The sequence below is a fragment of the Eubalaena glacialis genome, chromosome 19, assembly GCF_028564815.1.
Source record: "Eubalaena glacialis isolate mEubGla1 chromosome 19, mEubGla1.1.hap2.+ XY, whole genome shotgun sequence".
NCBI classification, from domain to species: domain Eukaryota; kingdom Metazoa; phylum Chordata; class Mammalia; order Artiodactyla; family Balaenidae; genus Eubalaena; species Eubalaena glacialis.
The window spans coordinates 18,334,356-18,359,740 of NC_083734.1; the positions used below are offsets into that span (position 1 = coordinate 18,334,356).

The 25,385-nt window shown below is 35.6% G+C and overlaps 2 protein-coding genes across 5 annotated transcripts in view; one reads left to right on the top strand and one right to left on the bottom strand.

The window, feature by feature from the left end:
- NF1 (neurofibromin 1) overlaps positions 1-25,385 on the top strand; it is a 250,231-nt gene that overhangs the window by 188,684 nt on the left and 36,162 nt on the right. For all 4 annotated transcript variants that reach the window (XM_061176469.1, XM_061176470.1, XM_061176471.1 and 1 more), the window contains 3 exons: positions 13,049-13,481; positions 14,067-14,407; positions 16,791-16,993. In XM_061176469.1, the coding sequence (XP_061032452.1) occupies positions 13,049-13,481; positions 14,067-14,407; positions 16,791-16,993 (977 nt within the window). The remainder of the gene's footprint in view (positions 1-13,048; positions 13,482-14,066; positions 14,408-16,790; positions 16,994-25,385) is intronic.
- EVI2A (ecotropic viral integration site 2A) lies at positions 6,905-7,914 on the bottom strand. Its single transcript, XM_061176345.1, has one exon. It carries the CDS (start codon positions 7,897-7,899, stop codon positions 7,201-7,203), a length of 699 nt encoding a protein of 232 aa, XP_061032328.1. The 5' UTR covers positions 7,900-7,914; the 3' UTR covers positions 6,905-7,200.

Genomic DNA, 25,385 nt, shown 5'->3' on the forward strand with positions numbered 1-25,385 from the left:
CCTACCGCCTATTCTTACAGATTACCCCTTCCCCCCAAAAAAGGCCTCATTGGAAAGTGTTATTCTTTAGAGTTTCACTTTAGTTTTCAAAAAATGCCATCCAAAGCAACAGAAAACATAGGCCATGAATTGTCTTTGCCAAAAAATGTTTCTTCTTTTGTGACTTTTCTTAAATTTTTTTTAAAAACCCACACAGTTCCTTTTTTCAGTTAGCTGAAAAAGGCATTAGAGAAGGAAAGAACCCAAATAGGAACATAATTATAAGCCCAGTTTAGTCTGTAAGATCAATTTTGATAGGTTCATAGCCTCTTTTGTCAATAGGAACGTCGTAGACCTTCAGTGTATGAGATTTGCCACTTGTCATTTAAGGGTTACAGCAATATTAACGCCAAATTCTATTTTTCACCTATCCTACTCCTTTCTCCAACTCCTCAGTTAGCTATCTAACCTCCTAGGGTCTGCTACGTCAGAATACTAGAATGTCTTAGAATTCTACTACAGCAATTCAGAATAGTCCAGAAAAAAGGAACAAGATTTTAAAAAAGAATAAATAGGGGGTATAATAGTGAAGAAACTGGCTTTTTTTTCTAGTTCAGAGACAGTGAGGCCAGTTTTATTACCAATGCAGAAAGTTATTTAACATTTGTATTTTAAATATATATATATAAGCTGTGTGTACCTGAAATACCAACATTGCTTCTGCAGGCAAAGAAGGTAGAAAGAAAGAACCATATGGGGCAGGGAGTAAAAAGGAGGAGAAAATGTTGGATAGGATGAAATGAAAGAGGAATACAAAGAAATACAAAATAACACAAAGGAGAAAAATAAAGCAAAACTTAGAGTAAGCAGCAAATACATGGAAAAGGGGAAGGTAAATTGATTAGAGAAGGTATTGAAGAAAAGTTAATAAAAAAGCTGAAGAATAAATAGTGATTATGTATTTAGCAAGAAGTTAGGGTAGAAGGTTAAAGTGAACAAAATTAGACGTTGGGGGAGAAGATTGAAGTAGAAGAAAGAAGGAACCACAAAATGCTGCTCTCCGTCTTTGCGGATACAGGGAACCAGCAAAGAGGAACGATCTTCCCAAAATGGAGGACAGGACTTAAATCTCCCACCTTCTCAAAGTCACTTACCTTTCATTTCAGGCTCTCCTATCTGTTCTAAGTATCCTTAAGATTCCCCACCTCCCTTTTTTTCCTGGCACTACCCAGAAGCATACTTGTTAATTACTCTAAATAACCTATGCACAATCTATATAGCATTTTTCTAGAAATCCCTTGGTCTGCTGCTCTGGGAAACCCTGAATTTGTCTACCTTTACACGGCAGTATTTTGCTCATTATTTTAGGTTTGGACTTTGAGGTTTAAGTCTGTGATTTTGGTCCTTTGTTTTTCCTGAATATAGAACATTTTTTAAAAAGAAGAAAAAAATCAGCAGTTTTAACTAAGCATTTTAAAGGCAGTTATAGTGAAGTAGGAGTCCCCATATATTAGACATGTTCTCATAAATACAATGCATAAGTACATAAAGGATTTAGCATTTAAAATTGATGCTAAGTTGGATATGATAAGAGAGATGTCATTGTCTTTTAAGGGGAATCAAGGAGATTTGGATAGCATATCCTAGACAAGGCAAGTGTAGGTAGCAGTATCAAAAATATCATTTGAATTTCGGTTACTTTGATATAATGTTATAATATAATAGATTAAAATTCAGTGTATCTAAATTTTATTGTATCTCCAACTAGTAATGTTATGAAACCAGGAAAGGAAGAACACAGCAGTTCCATATCTTGAGGAAAGGCAAAAAGGGAAATTAACTTTGAACTATGATAGGAATTATTTGATGACTATTTTTTATCAATAGTAATAGCTACCATTTACTGAGTATATGCCAAATGTTCGGCACTATCCTATTTTAATGAGCAAGGTGATGTTATCATCATCTTACAGATAAAGCTGAGGCACAGAGAAGTTGGGTGACTTGCCAAAGTGTCACAGCTCTAAACAGTGGCACTGATACAGAAATCAGTCAGTCCTGTACTAGAGCTCTTTCCTTCTGTTTACATTCGTAGTAAAATTATGAAATAGGAATGCTTTATGAGGGAAGGAGATGTGAGCTCTCTGGGAACAGATATGTAAGGAACTTTTGGAGTTAGTCTTGTATAAAAGGTTGGACAAGAACTACCAGGAAGCCATTTTAGTCCTGTGACTATGGAAACAGCTATGGGAGTTTTGAATGGTTAGCCTATAAGCTGTCATATTTGAGGTGATTTTTAAAGATTGGACATTGACAGGCATCAGATTTATATTTAACAAATTCAGACTTAATTCAGAATTCATAATTTCCTTCTGCGTAGAATTATATAGGCATTAGTTGAAAAACACAAGCACTATTAAACTCTACACTTGAGACTGACCCTTTAAAAATATATAGACAGGACTTCCCTGGTGCAGTGGTTAAGAATCCGCCTGCCAATGCAGGGGACACGGGTTCGAGCCCTGGTCCGGGAAGATCCCACATGCTGCGGAGCAACTAAGCCCGCGAGCCACAACTACTGAGCCTGCACTCTAGAGCCCGTGAGCCACAGATACTGAGCCCACGTGCCACAAATACTGAGCCCGCATGTCACAACTACTGAAGCCCGCATGCCTAGAGCCCGTGCTCCGCAACAAAAGAAGCCACCGCAATGAGAAGTCCGAGCACTGCAACGAAGAGTAGCCCCTGCTCACCGCAACTAGAGAAAGCCCGCGCGCAGCAACAAAGACCCAACGCAGCCAAAAATTAATTAATTAATTAATTAAATATTTTAAAAATATATGTGTATATATATAGAGAGAGAGACAAGTCTTGCCAAAAAAAAGAGATACAAATCTTTATTTTTTTAACTTCTGTAATAGTTACTTAGAAGAAATCCAAAGTGGACTTGTATGAGGGAAAGTCATAAGTATTTAATGAAATGTTGAAATAGGATATCACCACCCACTATGAATTTATCATTCTGTGATATTACAAGTCTATGTAAACTCTTTGCAGTTTTTATTTTGGAGGATATTCACTTTGTAATTGGCCAGCTTACTTACAGAATAAGCATCTTTTCTCCATATTAACAACTTTCTATTCTGTGGGTGTTTTTTTCTCTATTTTACACTGTTTACTAAAGACTCAGATAATAATACATGACATAAATATGTAGATGATATGAGTAAATATATACACATTTTATCATAGCAGTTTTTTCTTAGCTGTAAAAATGAAGGATAATATTTTCATGTCATTATTATTACTTAAAATTCTATTTGTGTGAAAAAGCATATATGATAATGATAATTGAATATCTCATCTAATCACCTGTGGTTTTTTGTTTTTTTTTAATTAGGTGAAGGTGACCATTCTTACCATGGAAACTAAAGGGGATTAAAAAGTTAAAATAATTTAAATCTATGGATTATGCTTATATACAGGAAAATTTTATAGACAGCAAATCAGAACTTTTAGCAATCGGTATTTTGGGGTTGTAAATTCAGTCATATCCCATGAATTCTAGTTTTATTTCCAACCCTTAGCGTTTTCTGTCATGGCTATAGATTTCTTTCTTTTAATTACAGAGCTAAGGTCAACAAACATAGTGAATCAATAAACTTTAAAGGGTTAATATTATAGAAACCTAGGTGAAAATTTTTCTCCAAGGCAGGCTCAACACTGAATTTTTAAAATTCCATGCAACAAAACCACAATACCTGTTATAGACATCTTTAGACTCTCAGACTTTAAGTTTAAAACAATAATGAAATTTTAGTTTTAAAAATAAATTCTATATAAAGCAAAGATCAAACCAGATTGCCTGTGTGAAAATTGTCTTACCTCAGCTGTTAACTTCTTTTGCAGAATGCTGAATTCTTGTTCTAACTGGACATTTTGGTCATTTGGCTAAGAAAGCAGAAGGGGTGGTTCAGTTCACATTAAAAATGGTCCTTTAGCAAACTGAAATGGTTTCTGTAGAAAAAGAGGAAGTTTATCAATAGTTGTTTCCGGAAGTTCAGTAAGCCACAAAATGACTAAGAAATGTACTACTTTAACAGAATTTATTTTGAAACAATTTGGAGCTACATGATTTGAGTGCTTTTAATTAACATTTATAGGTAAACATTTGAGACTCTCTAGTAATGTGATTATATAGTTTAGTTATTTAAAATAGAACCTTGGAGAGAAAATTATATGTTGTAAGAAAAAACTGCCAGTCAGGTTATTGCCCATAGTGAGATTTCTTTTCCTAACAAGTGAATGATGTGTCCTGTTTCCTTGTATGACCTTAGGCAAGTCGCTGCACTTCTGAGTCACCATTTCCTCCTCCGGAGGAATATTTCTATTATTGAGTTTTGTGAGGATTAAGTAAGATAACATAACATGTGTAAATGCCTTACACACAGTAGATAGCCAGTAAATGTTAATGTTATTTCCTCATACATAATTTAGGCTAAGCCCAGGTAAAAGTGTGATTAATTTTTGACCAGATACTTTCCTAAATGATTTTTGAGTTCAAGTCCACAACTCTTTCGTTACCCACAAAGTAAGTGTCGGTGCAAAGTAAAATAAATTGGGAATCATTTTTTAAAATAAGTTAACTAATAAGCAAAGTATGTTGAGAAGAGTATGAGTCAGTCTGAATACAGATTTCTTTGGGCATGTCACCTTCTAGCCTCTTTCCTCATCTGAAAAATGGAGATCATAATTCTAAATTTATAAATGTATTATGGGATTAGATAAATGTAAAGTGCCTAGCATAGCACCTATTACAGTAGATACAGTAAGCATTAAACCATGCCCCTCTTTCCCCTGGTCACTGCAGAGGAACACAGATGGTTAAGACCTAGTTCTTAACGTCAAGGCACTTATAACTTGGAAAAAGAATAGTTTTTTTTTTTAATATGCTATAAACTTATTTTATGTAATATAATTTGCTATATATATAGTATACAATATGCTGTAAACTTTTTAAATATGCTATAAACTTTTGTTTCACTATTTTTAAATCCCTGATTTAATAAGCATGTGGACCATAGCACCCCAAGGGTAGAAAACAAAAGTGTCTTAGTTCAAAAATAACTTTTAAAATTTGAATTCAAAACATATCTTAACCTATCATCTTTAAACACTGGTCAAGTTGGGAAAGGAACCACTTTTCATGAGCTACCATTGGATGCTGTCAATCTGAGGATGTGTGTTTAATAGCCAAGATAGTGAGTGATGAATTTTCAATATTCCTGCGGTAGGAGTTTTCTGATTTGTGAGAAAATGTATGTTGAATAGGAAAGTAGTTGCCTAGTTAATTTCTTCTTTTTAAAAGGACACTAATTTGTTTCAGTTTACTGACAAGTACTTATATATGACACTTGATTCAAGGACTGCTTTGTGTTGTCACTGTTTGTTCTAGTACACAATCTCAGATTTTTTATTTGCACAGAATGGGAGCTCTGCCCAGCCAGTGTCCTTTCAAGTCTGATCCTTTTTACCCCTCAAAAAATAACCTGATGTACCACAATCAGCATGAGTATTCTCTTGCTTTCCTTTTTCCTTTGTTGATGTTTACCTTTTTCTGAAGTAATGTGATTATGATTTGTCATTTAGGAAATGGATTTTTTATAAATTGGTAATAAATTGATAATAAAATTGATGCTTTTTTTTCCCCCTCTCATTTTAAGAGGTAACCTTAAAAAAAATGTAACCTAGATCTTTGGAGCCATGGAAATTTTAAGAATTGAATTTGATGACCAAAGCAGTATGACCTAGGGAATTATGCAAAAATTATCAATGCCTGGAGCTCGAGCTCACCCCATTCTAATTAAATCAGAAGGAAAGGGTGTGACTTAGGCACTGGTGAGTTAAACTCTTCAGGTGATTCTGATTTGCAGTCGGGATGAGAATCACTAACCTAGAAGGGGAGGGTAAGATGGTGGTAATACTTGGAAAAAATATATAAAATCTTTTCTTAAATGTCTAGCATATTGCCCAAAATAAATGCTCAATAAGGGATGAAATTTTTTAAATGTGGTCTGATCTTTAATTAAGTATGCCCTGTGTCAGTTTCAGTGGACATTTGGAAAGTTTCTCAAACCAATTTTTGTAATATATTGAATTGATGATGGAAGTCTTGACTTAAATGTAAGTCATTATTTTACTTGAACCCAGTTTCTTTAAAGGTTAAAGAATTACCTGAAGTATCCTGTTTTCCAAATTAGAATACACACACACACACACACACACACATCTTTCCTTTGCTTATGTCATATTGGGTAATAAATAAAATTGGTCATTTATTAGTCCACTTGGCATTCTCAAAGTCCAAAAATTAATCAGCCTTTGGATATTTGCTATCCAATCCAAATAATCCAATAAGCAATATTTATAGAGTAGAGTTATGTTACACTTAAACAGTAAGATATGCTTTACATTTACACTTAGCCTTCTGTTGTGGCTATAAATCTCATCTGTTTCAGTTGTGCTCTATTTCTTATTGATCGTGACAGTGTATTCTCTAAAATAATAAAGTGAATGAAAATGTACGTAGTCACTTTTATTCTAACAAGTCTTAATTTATTATACAAAATTTAAAGTTTTAATTAAATATTTATAGTAGAAAACCACTTTCTTATGTGTGCCATATATAAAGATGAAAACATCTAGCATAACATTAGCTGTGTTGATAGATGAGCTGGTATGGATTCTGTCACATTCAGCAAAGAAGGTACCACGTAACTATACAGTTCAACTCTATGCATTAAGAACGTGACTTCTGTTAGATGTTAAAGCATATACTTGCCTCTAACGACACACTAAAACTCTTCAAAATTTAATAACATTCGGACAAAGATCATTTAACTACTATTGCTGAACAGGAAATATTTAATTGTCCCTTTCTACCTCTATTAGTCAGTTCCTTCAGCTTGTCTTTAAAACCTTCCTCAGATGCTTGGTTGTTTTATTTTTGCTTTTTAAAATAGTGTCAGACACAGTTTAAGTAATTAAGTAAGCAGGCATACGTCTCCCCTTCTCACCTGCTTGATTCTAAATTGCACAGCCTGCCATGTTAAATTTTAGACCATCAGAACAACACCTTGGCATTAAATATCAAACTGACTTCATTTTTACTCCAGAAACTTTCTCATTGCTACTTTGCATTTTTCTTCACTAAAGCATCCGTTAGTTGGTGAGTTTTTCAGTTCCTTCTTCATCTTTTCTTTCCCTCATAGCTGTGAGCACTCCAGTAGATTGCATCATTAGGCTAGGCCCTGTGAGCTGTTTTGCTCTTTTCCAAGTGTCTGATTCAGCAGGCCATAGACCACTGCTTGCCAGAAAATCGCCATTGCTTCTAGGCTGACGCTTGCCTACTTGTTTTGATCGTCTGAGAGATGAGACTTTGTTTGCCAGAACCACAGTTGATAGAAATAAAATTGTACAGATAAGAAAAAGCACCACAATTATAATTAAGCAAACTAGCATAGCCATTTTGTTGTTGTTTTCCTCACAGACACCTTTTTTGAAAATTTCACTGTGACTTTTGCTTGTGTTTTCAATGCTATGTACTGTTGGAGAACTGTTCCTGACGACGGAAGATACATAAAGCTCCAGTTCAGATTTAGGAGTTAAAGACGCGATGTGAGATGATGTTGCTATTTCAGGCATTTTTGTAGAAATAACTTTTTTATCTACTTCAGGAGTTGTAGGGTTTGTGTTAATGTTTTCATTTTGGCTTCTGCCCGTCTTATTTTGAATATCTGGATCCAAGACGGTAGTATTATTAGCCCACAGATGGGCATAGTTTGCTTTTGTTCCAGGAGACAAAGAAAAAACTGTTGTCATCAGAAAGGCAAGATGCAGGTAATGTCCTGTGTGTTCCATGTCTGTGAGTATACTGGTAATCTGTTGGGATAGCAATAAAATTTGTTAACTTGTGAAAGAATAATGGTTCCTCGTTTTGGTAATTGTAGTTAAAAGACAGCTGATAATGTTATAAATTAGATGCAAGCTCATGCCTAACATTTGCTATCCGGTTTGAATTCCTTCTGAACTGATTTTTTTTTTCTGTTAGGCTACATATAAAGAAACAATTTAATTTCTATTATTTGTTTAAATGCTAAAAGGTAGCATTACAGATATCTACTAATCATTGTAAACTGAATACCATGGTTTTATAGTTTTCTCCCTCTTAAGCATGCTAGACTTTAGCTTTGAGTCAGATACTTCGGCTTTTACTTTTTTGATTCCTCCTTTTTTTTTCCTGACCATTTAAGGAAACTCCTTGTAGAAATTCCCCATCCTCTAACAAATGAGTCACCATTCTTTATAGTAAAGGAGAAATGGGACATTTTGCTTCATGTATGAAAAGAAAACGCAAATGGCTTTGTGGTGATGGGAGGGGGGGCAGTTCAGGAACGGGGAAGTGTGGTAGCAACCAAAAGAAAACGGACTTCAAGTAGGAATTCAAGATGTTCTTTTTTCTTCTTGGGTGTTTATCTTGAAGCTTAGAATAAAGCTGGTACTTAGAAATACATTCCTAGTAGTTGTGAAAGCAGTTTTATGGTGGTGGGTCTCCCTTCACCTCTATATCCCCTGACTTATTGTGGCTTTCTGAAAGCAAAGGCATGCGACTTTTCTCATCCTAAACATTTGGCATTACAGAGAAAAAGAGGCAAGTTTCTTTTGAATAATCTCAAAAGTTCAACAAAAATTATTGACTTGTTTCATTATTATTTATGCTTAGAATTTTTCTGTGACTATTTTGACATAATTTTTTAAAATAAATTATACAATAAAATATTTAATAGAAATAAATACAACATCAAGATCATGGGGATTTAGACTCAAGTGGGAAGTCAAGGCAGATCATAAGAGTCTCAACCTATAAAGGAAAAGGTGGAATTTCAGTTTTGGCTCTGAGCTCTCTGGAAGCCAGTCCACAAAGGGAACAAAGTCTGATCCTGATTTTCATTATTCACTGTCAGATTGAAGATTTACATACAACTAGCATATCTGTTCCAGGTACTGGTAAACAAGCAGGAAAGATTTATTACCATTATTGAGCTGTCTCTCTTATAATAGTATTCCAGTCTGAGCCACTTTTGTAAGAGTATTTTATTGTTAGCATTTATACGAATAGGGAAGTAGAAGCAAAAACTAGATTATTCTCCTGAGATGTACTAAATAAAATTGCCTGCTTAAGAACTTTATTTTATATAAGTTCTTCTCAAAAAATGTACATGGGAGTTTGTTGTTGTTGTTTTTTTTTAATGCAGATTTATTCCATAGGTCTAGGAGGGACCTAAGGTTTCTGACCCACACTCAGGTGACACAGATACTGCGGCTACTCATGCTGCTGCTGCTGCTGCTGCTTCTTCTTTTTTAATTGAAGTATAGTTGACTTAAGAATAACAAATGTGATATATTGTTATACAAACAAAAGTAGCATATAGTAAACAATGCTAACTGGAAACTAACCTCTGAAGTAATATTTTCTATTGATAATAGGGAGGGGAAAAAAACCTTTCTTATGTGTTCTAGAAGTAAGATTACTTTTTGGATTATGATCTTTAATAGTTAAAGATATTGTGCACTGACTTCTATCTAATAGTGTCCAACTTCAAGTTTTAAGTTGAATGACATAAATCTTTGGATACTTTGTGGATTCTTCCACAAAGAGAAATACTTTAAATTGGGTTAGCAAGTAATTTCCATCCTTTTAAACTAGACTGGACTTCTGCATTAGATGCTAAAATGATTTAAAGCGGGTTATTATTCTTGTCACATTAGTTCATTAACAATGTAATATGCATCATAGTATTCGTACACATTTTAACAGTGCTCACCATGGGATAGATAATAGGCCCGCTGTTGATTGTCTTCAGCCAGATGTACTGTCATCCCCAAATAAACAAACTGTTAACAAAATGAGACTTTCTCTTACCCTTACAAATGCCTAAGAATAGAGAGCTGTCTCTACATCCCAAATTTATGCAGTGGAGGCCAGGTTGTTATCAAAAGTTTTCTTTATCTCTGGTCATTTTCAATAAAATTTATAATGCCTAAGCATTAGTAATGAGAAATTTATTTCTTAAACTTATTTTAATAACAAATAAAACTGTGCAATTCAGTCTGGAGTCTAAGCTCAGATCCTTCTTAATCCTACTTTAAAGCTCTATGTTGATGGTAAATCTTTCCATTTCTTACTTAAATTTTACTTAATAGGAGAGAAAAAAACAGCATACGTTTTCCATTACTAAGTCTACTTTGTTAGTAAGATACTTAAGTACTGTTTGAAAGCACTTCCTCAAACACTAATCTGTATGAAGTTATAAGTGAAAAGGCATAAGAAAAGCCATATATATGACCTACCTTACAAAATGCTTGGTCAAAATCTTATTATAACCTGATTTTAATAAGCCACTTCTTTTCTTGTCTTGAAGCACAGCTTCCAAGTAATTTAAGGCAGAATAGACTTGAAGAATCTGAGCCTAAAAGTAAATCTGCAGTAAAAAAGGATATGTACAGCTAGCTTTCCACTAACCACAGATGACACATTTCCTTTCCACTGCAACTAAAGCACATGTCACAGGGGAAAAAAAGAAAAAAACTCCAACTTGTCTAGTTGGCCACTGGCATAACAGGAGGCTTTGTAGAACAAATCCCCGCCTCCAGGGCAGGGAGGGTTTTCTGCTTAATGCCTTTTGACCTTACATTTATTATGTATGCCTGCTATATGCTCTTGAATGATATGTTAGTATCATTAAAATAAAGAGAAAATAGCATTTTCCCTGAGATTGAGCATTAAAATCTTCTCTAAAAATTGTATTTGTATACCACAGACTGATTTGATAACATGAGTTTGGAGACCCGGCGTATTGGTCAGATAATAGAAACAGTAATGTATATAACCAACATCTCAAAGTGTGGAACTGCAACAATAATTTGGAGAGAATATCTGATACACTTAGATTATAAGGGACAGAAAATGCTTTTGTGTGGTTTAGTGTATACACACACACACACACACACACTCCCCTAGAATGTCCTGTCATCACTTCATATTCAGTCTAAAATGGACTTCATTCTTCCCCCTAAGTGGCTGCCCCTCATGATCTCTGTTTTTGTTCATGGTAGCAACATTCTTTGTAATGACAGAGCCTTGGTATACAGCAAGTCCTTTTAATTCAAGGCCTTTCTTTCAGCCCTGATCAGACCTTGGATCATGTCGGTCCTTCATATTTTTGAGTCAGTTTCTTCTTTCACTGTCACTTATTTTCACCGTTACCCTAGTATTTTAGATGCTTATTAAACCATACCTAGACTACTACAACACCTTTTTTACTAGCCCCGACTCCTTCATATATGTTGTATATATCACTTCCTGTGATCATAACACCCCTTTCTTTTAAAGAGTGTGGTTGAATAACTCCCTAACACCTACAGCAGCAATTCAGAAATGTTTGTGCACATAACTATCAGATGAGAAGGTTGTTTAAAAACAGTGAAAATTTCCAGGCTCCACTGCATAGATTCGTATGTAGTAGGTCTGGGCTGGGACAGGAAACTGCATTTTTATCAAGCACCACAGTTGATTCTGATGCTGGTGCTCGACAGAACATCCTCTGAGAAATGCCAGGCTCCTAGGAGAAAACCTGAGCCCCTTAGCTGAACAGTTCTGGTCCATTCACAATTTAGCTATTCTGTATTTTTCCATCTTTATCTCTTAAAACTTCTCTACATGAATCTTCCATTCTAGCTAAACTAGCTGATTCTTACCTCAACACATCTAGTTACCTATTTTTCTCCTTCTTTCCCTCTCTCCATGAGGCCTGCCAATCCCTCTTCTTGTTGAGTTTGAAATTCCTCCTGCCCGCTTCAGCATCTTTTATGTAGTTTTCACTGGTTACCCAGTTTGTGTTGATTTCTCCACTCTTTTGAACTTAACAAAAGTATTTTTCTCTGCAATTTCTTTGACAAGTGATTACATACTACCTCATATCTTTTCTTTGTTCTTGAAATATTTTTCTTTTATTTTAAAATCATTTGACTTGTCATAGTTTTGTCTTATTTTCTCCCAGTAAGATTTAAAACTCTTAGGAAAGGATATTTATCTTAGGCTACTTCGTAGTACCACCTGAGTCATCAAGTATAGAACACTGGTTGTTTTGATTTGAAATTCTTGTACTGTAATTTGTGGGCTTTCTGATGGTCCTTATTTTGACTACTCACATTGATTAGCATTCTTTTGAGTGTAAGCAACATATGACCTAATACAGCTTAATCAAAAAGTGGAATTTATTGGCTCACACAACTGAGTAGTACAGGGATAAATGTGATCCCAGGAGAGGGGCTTTATCTAGGACTCAGATGAAATGGCCAGGGCCCAGTTTCGCTCTTCATTTCTCTGCTCCATTTCTTCAGTTTTTAGACAGGCTCTTCCTTCATATCTCAAGATATAAGCTAACAGCTGCCAGAGCTATATGGTCCCTTGTAAACATCAGGAAAGAAAAAGGTCTCGATTCCCAACAGTTTAAGCTGAAGGCTTTGAATTGGGCCTCTTTGGCCCTGGTTGTTCTGGTTTGAGTCAAGTGATCATTGTTGAACCATTCTCTCTGGTCACAGTGGGATAAATGAATTGACTGTAAGTCATTCAGTTTACTCCAGAACTCCAAGTAGGTCATTCCCACCCAAACTGTTCACCTGGGAACTTGGATGGGCCTAGAAGCAACCAACGAATGTCCATTGACTTCCTCCTTGCTTGACTGTGGTGGGCAGGTTTGTTGTTGTTATTGTTGCTCAAAGTTATTGATCTGGGGATTTGTCTCTTCCATTTTGCTTCAGCCTTCTCAGTGTCTTAAGAACAAGTGATTTAAAAAATGGATTCAGACTTTGTATAATTGTTTAATATTATAGTGAGTTTTCTCTAGAAAACTAGTCAGAATATAAGGGAATAAAATAGATCAGTAGCATCTGTATATTCATTCAGAACTCTGTTAATGATCTGTGTACTTTTTTTCATCTTCCTTAGGTTCAAAACTGGTCAAATCAATGGCGATTTGCTGATATACCACGTCTTACTTACTTTAAAGCCATATTATGCAAAGCCATATGAAATTGTAGTGGACCTTACCCATACTGGGCCTAGCAATCGCTTTAAAACAGACTTTCTCTCCAAGTGGTTTGTTGTTTTTCCTGGCTTTGCTTATGATAATGTCTCTGCAGTCTATATCTATAACTGTAACTCCTGGGTCAGGGAATACACCAAGTATCACGAGCGGCTGCTGACTGGCCTCAAAGGCAGCAAAAGACTCATTTTCATAGACTGTCCTGGGAAACTGGCCGAGCACATTGAGCATGAACAACAGAAACTACCCGCTGCCACCTTGGCTTTAGAAGAGGACCTGAAGGTATTCCACAATGCTCTCAAGCTAGCTCACAAAGACACCAAGGTTTCTATTAAAGTAAGTTTCACTCCCTGTTAGGTAAGTGATTCATTGCCTTTCTTGACTAACCTGACTATATACTGGACTCCCCAGGGTCCCGGTAGTAATGTATCAAACATAAAGTCCAGATGGAGGAAAAGCAAGCTTTCTATATCTTCATGGAGGTCCTGCAGAAAACTGGAGAGGTGTACCCTTAATAATATTCCAGGTTGGATTGGAGGCAGGAGAGTGTTGTAGAATGGGCAGTTTGCTGTGTATCAGTCTTACAGTAGGAATATGTGAACAGTGGAAATTACCTATCAAGAGTTCTTCTGATTATTACATGCTTTTTGCAGAGTGAGGAAGGTGAACCTTCAGGATAAAACCTGTAATTATCCATAGGATTCTTGACCTTTTAAAAAATAACTTTTTTCTGCTGTTTTCAGTCTCTTTTGACAGCATTTATGACAATAATTATTGAACCTATTTGAATACATAATGGTGGTAACTCTTCTTTAAATGGCTAACATGGTATTTTGTTTGGTTGGTTTTCGAAACCTCTCAGAATTCTACGTAATGAAATTTAATTCTTTTCCGCTCTACCCTCTTGCTACCGTTTTTCAGGTTGGTTCTACTGCTGTTCAAGTAACCTCAGCAGAGCGAACAAAAGTCCTGGGGCAGTCAGTCTTTCTAAATGATATCTATTATGCTTCGGAAATTGAAGAGATCTGCCTAGTGGATGAGAACCAGTTCACCTTAACTATCGCAAACCAGGGCACACCGCTGACCTTCATGCACCAGGAATGTGAAGCCATCGTTCAGTCTATCATTCACATCCGGACACGTTGGGAGCTGTCGCAGCCTGACTCCATCCCCCAGCACACCAAGATTCGCCCAAAAGATGTCCCTGGGACACTGCTCAATATCGCATTACTTAATTTAGGCAGTTCAGACCCTAGTTTACGGTAGGTTTATAAAAAAACTCATTTCAATCTTATTCAAGGTTTGTTGGTTTTAAAATGAGACCAATTAATAAACTTTTAAAGCAGCCTCTACCTTAATACTGTAAATTGGCAGGTATTCTACATTGGTTAACCAGTATGACCTCATCCAGTTCGCATGAACTGTGGAATTCTGAATAGGGTGATTCACACTAAACCAATGTATGTTCTTTCAACTTTCAGCTGAAACATACAGCATAGCAGTTTTGGTGGGGTTTTTTTTGTTTGTTTGTTTTAAAAAAAAAGTCTTTTTTTTTTTCCTAAAAGTCTATTTCTAAATTAAGTTTCTCCTTTTCTGAGTTCTCTAAATTTTTCCCATGTTCGAAAGTACATCACTATTAAGTTTCCTCGCAGTCAAATTAGATTATCATTGTTTGAAAAGGAGGGCTTATAACTTTAGCATTTTAAATGAAAAAAAAAAAAGAAAAGAAAAGGAGGGCTTAATGTTCAGTAACTCAGTAACATAGCATAGTTTCCACCTGTGTAACTTTAACAAAATTCTTGAAAGAAAGCTTAAGACAATACAGATGTCAGATGAGCAGAGTATAATTGGTTCTGGTTAGGCTTAGTAATCGAAATATGAATGAGGAAAGGGCAGGGCCTGTGGAGTCAGTAGATTAGGTTTAAATCTAGACCTGCTTCTCTGTATGACTTTGGGCAAGGTACTGAAGTTCTCTGAGCTTTAAAATAAAGGTAACATTGCCTTCCTCATAAACCTACAAAAGTTTAATAAATGTGTGGTAGTATAGTATAGCATCTAGCATAATAGTTTGTGCTTAGCAAATATTATTTCCTCCCAACTTGCACCCACCCTTTCCTCTCTCTGCCATCGTCTCTTTGCACCACTTCCCTCTTGTGCCCCTCTCCTTTTCATGTTAACATAATTTTTTGTTCCAGGTACCTTGGGACTGTCAAGTTTTTACAGATATAAATTCTTAGCTTCAGAAAATCTTCCCTTGGGTATAATATAACCCAGGTTTATAAATGGGCTTTTTAGAATTCCAAATTCTCCCTTATTTGAGAGGAAAAAAAAAATCAGCAAGATTTCTTTACCTGGATGGGCCTCATGGGGTTCATGAACTCCCAGAAAATATACACAAAACTTCATGTATGCTTAGCTTTCATTATCTCAGAGAAGTCTGTGACACCTACTCCCAGTTTGAGGAATCCCAATTCTTTGTAGCTGTTGAAATACACAGAGTGAAAGTCACTGTCAAAATAGTATCACTCAGAATTCCTAGGAGTTAGCAAAAGATAAACTTAGAAACAATAATCTTAATATTTCCATTTTAGGAAAATGGAACTATAAGTCTGTCTTGAATTTCTAATTCAAAATTCCTTATAGAAGAATGCTAGCAAACTTCCAACAATTATTAGCTTGAATGAACCTCTGTTCTCTTGTGAAATAAAGCAAGCTGACAGCTTCTGCTTTTTGCTGAAGCACGTTGTCGCAGAGAAAAAGCCTTGAGGCAGACTTATAATTTCAGTGGCTTTTTCCCCCCCATATGGTTGTTGCATAAATATATTAGCATGATGAAAGTTCAGAGGTAAGGAAAACCTGAAATTTACTGAGCAAACCATTTCTTTTGTGGATAGGGGAGAAAAATCAATCTAAAAATTGAGTTTTTTGAGCTGTTTCCTAAGTTGTTTAAGTATATTTTTAGACATTTATAAGGGAGCTTTTGGTTCTCATGGAACCTGGATATATATTATGGTTTGGGTTTTTTTTTTTTTTTAATTCAGTGCTTATGTATAATAGTAGGAGTTCATAAAAGAAAAAAATGGCAGGGGGGACTTAATTATATTAAAAAAATGTTTGACCTCTAGTTTGTAGTATAACTTGTAGGACACCTAGAAAGAAATTCAGTAGATGCTGATGAAAGATTTTAACAATCTAATTTGATGGGGGCCATCTCATTTCTCATTATCCCAGTTATAACTGGATCTAGTGGGAGCGGGAGCCACAATTTGAGTTTTGGCCTCACTGAAAATATGATATGCCTTATTCTGACTTTCTTTATATTGATCCATCTTAAGACCATAAAATTCTCATATCTTATATCCCAATGAAATGTCTTTTAGAAAGGCCTTATATTCGCTGTCTCAGGAGCCTCACAGTTCTCTTCTGGTTATGTGAAGATTTCCCTTTTAAAAAAAACCCCTAAATGGTAAAGGGGTATTTTGGGTTTACCATAGAATCACAAAATCTTATCTCTAATTGATCATAAAATTTAAAAATAGTTGATCTATGCTTGGTTATAGAATCGTAAGTTGTATGTTATGAAAAAATTTTGGAATTATAAGAAAAAATAAGTTTTAAAACAACTTAATTTGTGTTTTCTCCTAGGTCAGCTGCCTATAATCTTCTGTGTGCCTTAACTTGTACCTTTAATTTAAAAATCGAGGGCCAGTTACTAGAGACATCAGGTTTATGTATCCCAGCCAACAACACCCTATTTATTGTCTCTATTAGTAAGACACTGGCAGCCAATGAGCCACACCTCACCTTAGAATTTTTGGAAGAGTGTATTTCTGGATTTAGCAAATCTAGTAAGTAATGATAATTTTCTTTAATACTAACAATGATTCTAAGAAGATTCAAAGACAACCGTTTCATTTCAGAATTTGCCAGTGAAATCTTTAGTATAGTTCCACTTCTTCTGTTTTTTCGTCTGACTGAAGAAACTTCATAGTAGACCACATTGAGAAATCCACCAAAATTCTGGCAATACAAGCAAGGTGACAAGATTTTGATACTGTCTGTGTCTCTGGGCAACTTACAAAGCATTTTTCGTACTATTTCAGTTTAATTAGCTTCAGTATTTCTCTTCTTAGCAGGTTATTCCCGATGAGTAAAGTATCCACTTCCTTGATTTTAGGGAAGTAGTCATTCCCTCTTTTCTTCAGGTTGACTTTGAACTGTGATTTTATTGTTCATGTACAGTTCATGGAGAATGCAGTGGCACAAAATACAGGGTCCAGAGTCAACTCCTGACTTGGCTTTGATAAGTGTCATAAATTTCACATCTACTCTTTATGTCTGTCCATCTTCAGATCCTATAGTAGTATAAATGTTGCTCTTCTCCCAGCTTATTTCCTGACATTTTCTTTTTTTTAAAGTTATCAATGTCATGAATAATATTTTATAGTTTTTTTTAAATAAATTTATTTATTTATTTTTTTAATTTTTGGCTACATTGGGTCTTCGTTGCTGCACGCAGGCTTTCTCTACTTGCAGCGAGCAGGGACTACTCTTCGTTGCAGTCCATGGGCTTCTCACTGTGGTGGCTTGTCTTGTTACAGAGCACAGGCTCTAGGCACGCAGGCTTCAGTAGTTGTGGCACGCGGGCTAGGTAGTCATGGCCCACAGGCTCTAGAGTGCAGGCTCAGTAGTTGTGGCACAAGGGCTTAGTTGCTCCGCAGCATGTGGGATCTTCCCGGACCAGGGCTCGAACACGTGTCCCCTGCATTGGCAGGCAGATTCTTAACCACTGCGCTACCAGGGAAGTCCCTCCTGACGTTTTCTTCCCTTCCCTTTCTCTCTCCATAATACATAAAACTTTTTTTATGCATTCAAACACATTTCTTGATTTTTCTGTATTAAGTAATTGAAAGCTTTGAAAATTCCGTGAGACCAGATCACTATATATTTTTACAGTTAAGAGATGTAAGAATATAACCCTAAAAAGAAAATGTGTAAGACTGACAAAACAAGAAAAGTATAAAGCTTTATTGAAACATATTAATATGAAAAAAAAAGATTTGAGTGAATGGACACAGGTATTGTGTTCCTGGATGAACAGTTCTTCCAAGATTATTACAATATCAATGTAATTCCTTTAAAATATCTATGAGATTTGAGGATTAAGAATGAGGTAGAACTTTAAATGATTATACATTTCACTAGAAAGTACAATAGCTAAGAAAATATTGAAAGGAAAGAAAACTGAGAGGGGCTTGAATTAACAGATATCTTAACACATAACAACAGCACAATAATTAAAACGGGTGTTCAAAAATCAGCAGTCACATCACTTTAAGAGAAACAGATTGATAAAGAAGTATCACAAACTAATAGAAGAAAGAGTAAATCATTTAAGAAATGAGGCTGGGAAATGAATTAAGTTGGGTCTTCATCTTAACGCCAAACCACAAGATGTTAAAATAAGTTCTAACTATCAACATATTTAAGAATTGAGAGGAAACTTGCACAAGCCTCTTAGATAGCCTCATCCACCAGAGGGCAGACAGCAGAAGCAAGAAGAACTACAGTCCTGCAGCCTGTGGAACAAAAACCACATTCACGGAAAGATAGACAAGATGAAAAGGCAGAGGGCTACGTACCACATGAAGGAACAAGATAAAACCCCAGAAAACAACTAAATGAAGTGGAGATAGGCAAACTTCCAGAAAAAGAATTCAGAATAATGATAGTGAAGATGATCCAGGACCTCGGAAAAAGAATGGAGGCACAGATCGAGAAGATGCAAGAAATGTTTAACAAAGACCTAGAAGAATTAAAGAACAAACAAACAGATGAACAATACAATAACTGAAATAAAAAATACACTAGAAGGAATCAATAGCAGAATAACTGAGGCAGAAGAACGGATAAGTGACCTGGAAGACAGAACGGTGGAATTCACTGCTGCGGAACAGAATAAAGAAAAAAGAATGAAAAGAAATGAAGACAGCCTAAGAGACCTCTGGGACAACGTTAAACGCAACAACATTCGCGTTATAGGGGTCCCAGAAGGAGAAGAGAGAGAGAAAGGACCAGAGAAAATATTTGAAGAGATTATAGTCGAAAACTTCCCTAACATGGGAAAGGAAATAGCCACCCAGGTCCAGGAAGTGCAGAGAGCCCCATACAGGATAAACCCAAGGAGAAACACACCGAGACACATAGTAATCAAATTGGCAAAAATTAAAAACAAAGAAAAATTATTGAAAGCAGCAAGGGAAAAACGACAAATAACATACAAGGGAGCTCCCATAAGGTTAACAGCTGATTTCTCAGCAGAAACTCTACAAGCCAGAAGGGAGTGACATGACATATTTAAAGTGATGAAAGGGAAGAACCTACAACCAAGATTACTCTACCCGGCAAGGATCTCATTCAGATTTGTTGGAGAAATCAAAAGCTTGACAGACAAGCAAAAGCTAAGAGAATTCAGCACCACCAGACCAGCACCACCAAACAACAAATGCTAAAGGAACTTCTCTAAGTGGGAAACACAAGAGAAGAAAAGGACCTACAAAAACAAACCCAAAACAATTAAGAAAATGGTCATAGGAACATACATATCGATAATTACCTTAAACGTGAATGGATTAAATGCTCCAACCAAAAGACACAGGCTCACTGAATGGATACAAAAACAAGACCCATATATATGCTGTCTACAAGAGACCCACTTCAGACCTAGGGACACATACAGACTGAAAGTGAGGGTATGGAAAAAGATATTCCATGCAAATGGAAATCAAAAGAAAGCTGGAGTAGCAATACTCATATCAGATAAAATAGACTTTAAAATGAAGAATGTTACAAGAGACAAGGAAGGACACTACATAATGATCAAGGGATCAATCCAGGAAGAAGATATGACAATTATAAATATATATACTCCCAACATAGGAGCACCTCAATACATAAGGCAACTGCTAACAGCTATAAAAGAGGAAATGGACAGTAACACAATCATAGTGGGGGACTTTAACACCTCACTTACACCAATGGACAGATCATCCAAACAGAAAATTAATAAGGAAACACAAGCTTTAAATGACACAATAGACCAGATAGATTTAATTGATATTTACAGGACATTCCGTCCAAAAACAGCAGATTACACTTTCTTCAAGTGCGCACGGAACATTCTCCAGGATAGATCACATCTTGGGTCACAAATCAAGCCCCAGTAAATTTAAGAAAATTGAAATCATATCAAGCATCTTTTCTGACCACAACGCCATGAGATTAGAAATCAATTACAGGGAAAAAAACATAAAAAACACTAACACATGGAGGCTAAACAATACGTTACTAAATAACCAAGAGATCACTGAAGAAATCAAAGAGGAAATCAAAAAATACTTGGAGACAAATGACAATGAAAACATGACGATCCAAAACCTATGGGATGCAGCAAAAGCAGTTCTAAGAGGGAATTTTATAGCAATACAAGCCTACCTCAAGAAACAAGAAAAATCTCAAATAAACAATCTAACCTTACACCTAAAGGAACTAGAGAAAGAAGAACAAAACAAAACCCAAAGTTAGCAGAAGGAAAGAAATCATAAAGATCAGAGCAGAAATAAGTGAAATAGAAACAAAGAAAACAATAGCAAATATCAATAAAACTAAAAGCTGGTTCTTTGAGAAGATAAAATTGATAAACCATTAGCCAGACTCATCAAGAAAAAGAGGGAGAGGACTCAAATCAATAAAATTAGAAATAAAAAAGCAGAAGTTACAACAGACACTGCAGAAATACAAAGCATCCTAAGAGACTACTACAAACAACTCTATGCCAATAAAATGGACAACCTGGAAGAAATGGACAAATTCTTAGAAAGGTATAACCTTCCAAGACTGAACCAGGAAGAAGTAGAAAATATGAACAGACCAATAACAAGTAATGAAATTGAAACTGTGATTAAAAATCTTCCAACAAACAAAAGTCCAGGACCAGATGGCTTCACAGGTGAATTCTGTCAAACATTTAGAGAAGCGCTAACACTCATCCTTCTCAAACTCTTACAAAAAATTGCAGAGGAAGGAACACTCCCAAGTTCATTCTATGAGGCCACCATCACCCTGATACCAAAACCAGACAAAGATACTACAAAAAAAGAAAATTAGAGACCAATATCACTGATGAATATAGCTGCAAAAATCCTCAGCAAAATACTAGCAAACAGAATCCAACAACACATTAAAAGGATCATACACCATGATCAAGTGGGATTTATCCCAGGGATGCAAGGATTCTTCAGTATACGCAAATCAATCAATGTGATACACCATATTAACAAATTGAAGAATAAAAACCATATGATCATCTCAATAGATGCAGAAAAAGCTTTCGACAAAATTCAACACCTATTTATGATAAAAACTCTCCAGAAAGTGGGCATAGAGGGAACCTACCTCAACATAATAAAGGCCATATACGACAAACCCACAGCAAACATCTTTTTCAATGGTGGAAAACTGAAAACATTTCCTCTAAGATCAGGAACAAGACAAGGATGTCCACTCTCACCACTGTTATTCAGCATAGTTTTGGAAGTCCTAGCCACAGCAATCAGAGAAGAAAAAGAAATAAAAGGAATACAGATTGGAAAAGAAGAAGTAAAACTGTCACTGTTTGCAGATGGCATGGTACTATACATAGAGAATCCTAAAGATGCCACCAGAAAACTACTAGAGCTAATCAATGAATTTGGTAAAGTTGCAGGATACAAAATTAATGCACAGAAATGTCTTGCATTCCTATACACTAATGATGTAAAATCTGAAAGAGAAATTAAGGAAACACTCCCATTTACCATTGCAACAAAAAGAATCAGATACCTAGGAATAAACCTACCTAGGGAGACAAAAGACCTGTATGCAGAAAACTATAAGACACTGATGAAAGAAATTAAAGATGATACCAACAGATGGAGAGAGATACCATGTTCTTGGATTGGAAGAATCAATATTGTGAACATGACTATACTACCCAAAGCAATCTACAGATTCAATGCAATCCCTATCAAATTACCAGTGGCGTCTTTTACAGAAATAGAACAAAAAATCTTAAAATTTGTATGGAGACAAAAAGACCCCGAATAGCCAAAGCAGTCTTGAGGGAAAAAAACGGAGCTGGAGGAATCAGACTCCCTGACTTCAGACTATACTACAAGGCTACAGTAATCAAGACAATATGGTACTGGCACAAAAACAGAACTATAGATCAATGGAACAGGATAGAAAGCCCAGAGATGAACCCACGCACCTATGGTCAACTAATCTATGACAGAGGAGGCAAAGATATACAATGGAGAAAAGACAGTCTCTTCAATAAGTGGTGCTGGGAAAACTGGACAGCTACATGTAAAAGAATGAAATTAGAACACTCCCTAACACCATACACAGAAACTCAAAATGGATTCGAGACCTAAATGTAAGACCGGACACTATAAAACTCTTAGAGGAAAACATAGGAAGAACACTCTTTGACCTAAATCACAGCAAGATCTTTTTTGATCCACCTCCTAGAGTAATGGAAATAAAAACAAAAATAAACAAATGAGACCTAATGAAACTTAAAACCTTTTGCAAAGCAAAGGAAACAGTTACAAACAAGACGAAATGACAACCCACAGAATGGGAGAAAATATTTGCAAACAAATCAACGGACAAAGGATTAATCTCCAAAATATATAAACAGCTCATGCAGCTCAATATTAAAAAAACAACCAACCCAATCCAAAAATGGGCAGAAGACCTAAATAGACATTTCTCCAAAGAAGACGTACAGATGGCCAAGAAGCACATGAAAAGCTGCTCAACATCACTAATTATTAGAGAAATGCAAATCAAAACTACAATGAAGTATCATGTCACACCAGTTAGAATGGGCATCATCAGAAAATCTACAAACAACATGCTGGAGAGGGTGTGGAGAAAAGGAAACCCTCTTGCACTGTTGGTGGGAATGTAAATTGATACAGCCACTATGGAGAACAGTATGGAGGTTCCTTAAAAAAGTAAAAATAGAATTACCATATGACCCAGCAATCCCACTACTGGGCATATACCCAGAGAAAAGCATAATTCAAAAAGACACATGCACCCCAATGTTCATTGCAGCACCATTTACAATAGCCAGGTCATGGAAGCAACCTAGATGCCCATTGACAGACGAATGGATAAAGAAGATGTGGTACATATATACAATGGAATATTACTCAGCCATAAAAAGGAACGAAATTGGGTCGTTTGTAGAGACGTGGTTAGACCTAGAGACTGTCATACAGAGTGAAGTAAGTCAGAAAGAGAAAAACAAATATCATATATTAACGCATATATTTGGAACCTAGAAAAATGGTACAGATGAACCGGTGTGCAGAGCAGAAATAGAGACACAGATGTAGAGAACAAACATATGGACACCAAGGGGGGAAAGCGGCAGGGGGAGGGAGGATGGTGGTGTGATGAATTGGGAGATTGGGATTGATATATATACACTAATATGTATAAAATGGATAACTAATAAGAACCTGCTGTGTAAAAAAATAAAATTCAAAAATTCAAAAAAAAAGAATTGAATATAAAAACTGGGACCATTTAAAAAAGAAGAAGAAGAATAGTTGCTTTGTGAGTGAGTAAGGACTTATGAAGCAAAAAAGTGACAGATGGAAACAAAGGAAATGGTGAACAGTTTTGACCATGTAAAACTTCAAAATCTACTTAAAAAAAAAAGAGATTAAAAAAAAATTAAGTATGCTTGCAGCAGATATGAGAAAAGAGTAATGTCTTTATCATGAAGAATTCTTATGGATTAATAAGAAAAATGGATCAACAGTAACATGCAGGTCATACTAAGAAAGAGTATGTTTTTAAGAGTTCACTAATAAATTCAAAGAAGTTCAAACTGAAAGAATAGTAAGATAATATATTCAACTATCAAATTGGCAAAGATATTTTTTTAAAAATTCAGTGTCAATGTCTTTGGAATTGTGAAGAGGGCAGCTTTTCTAGAAAGCAGTTTTGACATGGATATCAATAGCCTTATGGATGTTTATAGCTTTTGGAATCATAATTCCACTTTTTAGAATTTATCCTAAGGAATTAATGTTCATATGTTTATCATAGCATTATTTTTTATTTAGGTTTTTTTAATTCAGGTATATCTTATCAATAAAGTGCCCAAATTTTAAATGAACAGCTTGATTAAGTTTTACATGTGCATACACCACAAAACATCTCCCAGGTCAAGGTACAGGACATTTCCAGCATCCGGAAGGCTCCTCTCAGTCAATACCTGTCCTCACCAAGAGTAACCAGTATTACGACCTCTGTTGCCATAGATTTATTTTGAACTTCACATAACATTATTTATAATAGCAAAAAATTGAAACAGTCTAAAAGTAAATAATGAAGAACTGACTACTTTGTTGGATCTCCATATGATGAAATAATATGAAGCCATTAAAAACGTTTTTGGTACAGAATTTCAGTTTGGGAAGATGAAAAAGTTCTGGAGATGGATGGTGGCGATGGTTGCACAACAATGTGAATGTACTTAATTTCTCTGAACTGTAAACTTTAAAATGGCAGATTTTATGTTATGTATATTTTAACATAATTAAAAAATGTTTTGGGTACTCTAGGTGAAGTTATATAGAGGAATTTTTGCTTTATTTTTGTATCTTTTTGTAAGTCCGAAGTTATTTCAAAATAAAAAGTTACGAGATGTCTTTGGAGAATTTTTAATGCTGAGTAAATCTCAGTATAATATATAGTGAAAAAAATATTCAGATCATACTACGTATATAGCATAACCCTAGTTTTTTGTGGAGGAGTTGGGATGGGTTATGTGTGTGTATACACACATGTGAATATACATTATCTTTGCATAGATTTGAAAGCCTATGGAGAGATCAAGTGATCCACCAATATATTGATATCGGTTTCATTATTGTGGTGATACTTTCCTTTTACCAAACTTCCTGTGATTACCCACATATTCCTTTTACAATTAGAGTAAAGCAAGAAAAATTTTAACTAGAAGAGAAGTTACTAAAAGGGAGAAAAATAAGGACTTCCCTGGTGGCGCAGTGGTTAAGAATCCACCTGCCAATGCACGGGACACTGGTTTGAGCCCTGATCTGGGAAGATCCCACGTGCCTTGGAGCAGCTAAGCCCGTGCGCCACAACTACTGA

Bases quoted from the DNA above. Each gene is read 5' to 3' on its own strand.
- EVI2A (XM_061176345.1), bottom strand. From the start codon at position 7,899: ATGGAACACACAGGACATTACCTGCATCTTGCCTTTCTGATGACAACA.